At 45.8% G+C, this 5,000-nt stretch overlaps 2 protein-coding genes across 4 annotated transcripts in view; one reads left to right on the top strand and one right to left on the bottom strand.

Moving 5' to 3' along the window:
- The window catches only part of LOC134438052 (ADAMTS-like protein 1), a 226,871-nt gene that overhangs the window by 8,234 nt on the left and 213,637 nt on the right, over positions 1–5,000 (bottom strand). Inside the window, exons 22-24 of the mRNA XM_063187640.1 lie at positions 1,925–2,147; positions 1,046–1,708; positions 1–31 (exon numbers count right to left, since the gene is read on the bottom strand). The exon at positions 1–31 is cut by the window's left edge and continues 912 nt beyond it. Of these exons, the coding sequence (XP_063043710.1) occupies positions 1–31; positions 1,046–1,708; positions 1,925–2,147 (917 nt within the window). The remainder of the gene's footprint in view (positions 32–1,045; positions 1,709–1,924; positions 2,148–5,000) is intronic.
- LOC134437925 (uncharacterized) overlaps positions 3,004–5,000 on the top strand; it is a 2,471-nt gene continuing 474 nt past the window's right edge. The window contains exons 1-4 of one of the 3 annotated variants that reach the window (XR_010032502.1): positions 3,004–3,157; positions 3,340–3,449; positions 4,256–4,415; positions 4,649–4,778. Coding sequence is in view for 2 of the 3 variants with exons in the window: in XM_063187500.1 (XP_063043570.1) it covers positions 3,372–3,449; positions 4,256–4,778 (601 nt within the window). In the remaining variant the exon portion in view is untranslated. Of the gene's footprint in view, positions 3,158–3,339; positions 3,450–4,255; positions 4,779–5,000 lie in introns of all 3 variants that reach the window. The other 2 variants (XM_063187501.1, XM_063187500.1) reach the window with 2 other exon arrangements.

Below are 5,000 nucleotides of genomic sequence, written 5' to 3' on the forward strand. Positions count from 1 at the left end.
ACACTCTCTGCCTCCATGTCCCTGGAGTTGCCTGTTGGTGGACAGCATTTTTTTTGTTATTTTGAAGAATCTTATTCTAGATTTAAGTTTTCGTTTCAGTGTCAATTGTAAGAAATTGACTTGATAATACGACTAATGACTTAATAAAGACAAAAAGTCTTTATAATTTAAGATGATTTTGTAATTAACAGTAATTAAATATCATTTTCTTCTTTAAGTTTTTTTTTGCATTCTAGTGCTATATAACTCAATTTTGTGTTCTAGTGCTATATAAATGAAGATTGGTCTTACCCAGGTCCCTGGTGCTCAGGGGCGGTTCTAAGGGGTGGCAGGGGGTGGCATTTGCTCCCCCAGAAATATGATTTGCCACCCCAATTAAGAGCCCTGATTGTGACCAATAGCCCTAAAGCTTGACATAATTTCAGACATAGAACTTTAGGTTGCAGGGTTTCACTTTAAGGGATTCACTGTATCACATAAGTGTGTGTGTCGATTATATAGCGTTAATCATTTTCCCTTAGTGTAGGAGCATACCCCCCTGAAATACACTTCGCCACCCCTTTGCCACCCCAAGAATAAATGTCTGGAACCGCACCTGCTGGTGCTCTAGTGCTATATAGTACTAAATGGAGATGGTTCTTACCCAGGACCCTGGTGCAGTCGTATGGACTATAGTTGATGAGATGATTCTTACTCAGATCCCTTGTACTATATCAATGGAGATGATTCTTACTCAGGTCCCTTGTACTATATCAATGGAGATGATTCTTACTCAGATCCCTTGTACTATATCAATGGAGATGATTCTTACTCAGGTCCCTTGTACTATATCAATGGAGATGATTCTTACTCAGGTCCCTTGTACCATATCAATGGAGTTGATTCTTACCCAGGTCCCTGGTGTAATATAAATGAAGATGATTCTTACTCAGATCCCTTGTACTATATCAATGGAGATGATTCTTACTCAGGTCCCTTGTACTATATCAATGGAGATGATTCTTACCCAGGTCCCTGGTACTATATAAATAAAGATGATTCTTACCCAGGTCCCTGGTCTCCAGTAGCCTCAGTACGATGCTGTCGTATCGGCCCATCGCCTCCATCAGCTCCCTGCTGCTACTGTGGTTCTCCTCTTCCTCCAGCTCCAGTTCTTCCTCTTTCTCCTTCAGTAGCACCACCTGCTGCCGTAATTCCCCCTCTTCCACTTTCTTCGACACCACCCCTTGCTTGCCATTATTCTTCTTCCAAAGGGGTGTCACCAGCTTGCTCTTGTCCTTGCCCTTGCCAATGACCTTGAGGGCGAAATGTTCCCGCGCCGCGCCCACCACGCAGGTGTAGACGCCCGCGTCAGAGTCCTGCAGGTGCTGGATGCGCAGGTATCCCTGGGGGGAGACGACAAGATGGGGAGGGACGGGGGACTGAAGGCTGCTTGCTTGGGCTTTTGGGGTAGTTTCTCTGCCTGATCTCAGGGCTGTGGTTGGGGACTTGGGGTTTTGTCGTAGGGCTGGTCCTTGAGCTTTAGGGCCTGGGGCTGGGGGCTTGGCGGCAGGAGAGACTAGGCTGAAGGCCTGGCCAGGAGTCAGGCCTAGGCCAGGGGATGGGACTCTTGGACTCAGTCCTGGGGCTTTAGGAGATGGTCTGAGGGCAGATCTGAGGGCATTTGGGGCATGTCCTGGTTGTAGGTGTGATCTTGGGGATTTTGGACCTGGCAAGACAAGGCAAGACAAGGCAATTGTATTTGTATAGCACATTTCATACACAGATGCAATTCAACGTGCGTCACAAAAAATAAAAGTAAAGAAATAAAGAAAGCAATTAATAATGAAGGAAAATATTACTAATTAGAATCACAGACAATTAAAAGATTAAAAACATTAAAACATGAAATAATTAGAATCAAAGAAAATTTTAATATTAAAACCTGGTCCTCGTAGGGCTGGTCGAAGGGCATTTGAGCTGCCAGGTCCTGTGGCTATAGGAGTGGATGGACCTGTGGATGGATATGAACCCGGTCCAAGGGCTTTTGGAGCTGGTGGGTCCATGGGGCCGTCGTCCTCAGTTACGGATGACTGGAAGTTGCTGATGGATGTCATATCGATTGTGGCCACCAGGGGTCGCCCGTCCTTCAGCCAGCGTATGTGGGCCTTCAGAATCATGAGTCAGAATAAAAACAAGATATCCTGGTCGTCAGCGGACTTTTTCTCACTATCATCTAGTCACTTGTGGTCCTGCTCCCAGGTCAGACGTTCCTGTGGATGTGCGAGCTTTCCATCATTACCTCAACTTCTGTCTTTGCTCTGCACTCCATCTACCTTTGATTGACTCCCGTACCTTGAGCTTCACAACCGCCATACAACTATTATCCAATGGATCCAGCGACATCTGCCACGTTTGAATTTACCCAGCAAGATTACACACGGATCATCCTACAGGACTCGCTTTTCAACAACGCCACTGCACAGAGCAACTCAGGTCTGACTACGAAATCATTACAAAAACTAGAGGAGCGAGAAACACGCCTCTTCCTACATGCAGTGACATTGAGTGATTATATGCGAGCCAAACGAATACCTAGAGGCTTACGAATCAATAAGGGCCCAATCATGGGTAAGGATAACTCCAACTTTTGTGATCAATGGACTGCAATTCTAAACAAATGCTCATTTGATTTGATGGCACTGACGATTCAGGAAGTTACAGCTAACCTCGCGACAGTACGCGACGAGATTTCAGAACTCAAAACTAAACTTGGCACGGAAGTGAATGACCCAGTGATACTCAAACAGAAACTAGAGGAATGTGAGCAACACAAACAAGAACTAACCAAAGAAATCACAGTGTCAAAAAGGAGGAAGTTCGAATGCGACACACTGGACTACGAACGTGGCCGAGTCTACCAGTGGAGAAATCCAACACCAAAAACTCGCTCTGTACAACAACCTCCAGCGAGAAGACATTGCAACACGCGCGCTTCCCAGCAGGTGATGACCACCACGGACGAATACGAGTCAGAATCCAGTAACTTCTCTCAAACCAGTGGTCCTTTTTTAGGGGGCAGAACAAACCAAGGACAAAGACGCCTACCACCACGAGGCAAACAACAAAGAAACCGTGCAGACGGTCGCTAAAAAAGAAGAGACGCCAAGAGCCACAGGTAACCAATGTCATTAACCTCTCCAGTAAAAATCTCACGGAAGATTGTTTAACGGCACTAAGCAAAGGCCTCTCGTTTGTGCCTACAACACACTGTAACGAGTTCAATACAATGGTTGACTTCCAAAATTTTTTTAGGACACTCAGACTAAAAGAATTCTTCAATTCATCTTCCCGTCCTAGTTTCAGTGCTACACCAACACCAACCGACCACAATGCAGAGTTGGGAGCCGCCGCAGCAACCCCAGAGACCAGCGAAGAGCAGAATGATCACTCGACTACCACATTCAGAGGTAAAAGCACCTTCATTCCCCCTAAAAGGAGAAATGCATCACTAGACACATATTGCAGATTGGTCGAACAGGATGTAACCACCATCATGTCTAAAAGGAAAGAGTATAAGGTAGCTGACAATCTCACTTCATCACAAAGGGCTGAACTACGTGCCCTACAAAAAGACAGAACCGTGGTTGTGCAGAGTGCGGATAAGGGAGGAGGGATTGTCATTTTGGATCGCTAGGCTTATGAAGGTGAAATAGCCAGGCAGCTGGGCAACACCACTTTTTACAAGAAGTTGACATCCAACCCCACTACGAAATTTAAAGAAACCATTCACACCCATTTGAATTCATTACTGCAGCACAATCACATCAGCAAACGTGAGCATGCTTTCATGACTGTCAACACCCCAGTGATACCCGTTCTATACACTCTTCCAAAAATACATAAAACATTTACAGATGTACCCCCCGGACGGCCGATAGTAGCTGCCATAGGGTCTCTCACAGAAAACATTTCTGCCTTCGTTGACCATTTCCTTCAACCGCTAGTCACCTCCCTCCCTTCTTACATCAAAGACACAGTTGAGTGCATCAAGATGTTCCAGAGCATTACTATGCCTGTGGAGGAGATGTTTCTGGTCACTATGGACATTGAGTCACTTTACACCAATGTACCGTTCAGAGGTGGCCTACAGGCCTCCGAACATTTCTTGAACCAGCGCCCCAGTTGCACTCCCCCCACACAATGCATTGTGGACCTAATTGAAATAGTCCTTAAGTTTAATTACTTCATGTTTGGATCGGATTTCTACTTGCAGATCTCAGGGACCAGCATGGGATCGAAGATGGCCCCGAGCTTCGCCTCCTTGTACTGCGGCCTCTTCGAACAGCAACACATCTGGGATGAATGCAACCCTCATCTTCAACACATCACTAACTGGAAACGCTACATCGACGACGTGTTCTTTATTTGGCAAGGTACAGAGAGTCAGCTCAAAACATTCCACGAATACATAAATTCACGTAACACACACTTAAGATTCACCATGGAATACAGCAAACATCAAATGAGCTTTTTAGACATACTGGTGTATAGGCATGGAGAACACTTAGGTACCACTCTTTACCGTAAGCCAACTGACAAAAACTCAATCCTACACGGCCTTTCATATCATCCAGTTCCACTGAAAAAAAGTTTACCCATTTCACAGTTTAGCCGCATCAGACGGCTCTGCAGCAAAGACGAGGACTTTCAGAAGGAAGCCCAGGACCTGGAGGCCCGGTTCGGAGACAGACAGTACAAGCCTGAGTGGATCACAAGCGCTAGGAGGCGCTTCAACGGTATGTCCCAAACAGACTGTTTACACACCACAAGACGCAAAGCCACAGAAGCCCGCGTAAACTGCATAGTACAGTATTCACCGCTCAGCCATGAGTTTCAGTCAATTATACAGAAGCATTGGCATATAGTCACATCTGACCCTTCTCTAAGCTGTTTCACATCACCCCCAAGGGTGGTATTCAAAAGACCACCCAATCTGAGGAACCTACTGGTGAAAGCCC

Source organism: Engraulis encrasicolus, chromosome 21 (genome assembly GCF_034702125.1).
Source record: "Engraulis encrasicolus isolate BLACKSEA-1 chromosome 21, IST_EnEncr_1.0, whole genome shotgun sequence".
In the NCBI taxonomy this organism is placed as follows: domain Eukaryota; kingdom Metazoa; phylum Chordata; class Actinopteri; order Clupeiformes; family Engraulidae; genus Engraulis; species Engraulis encrasicolus.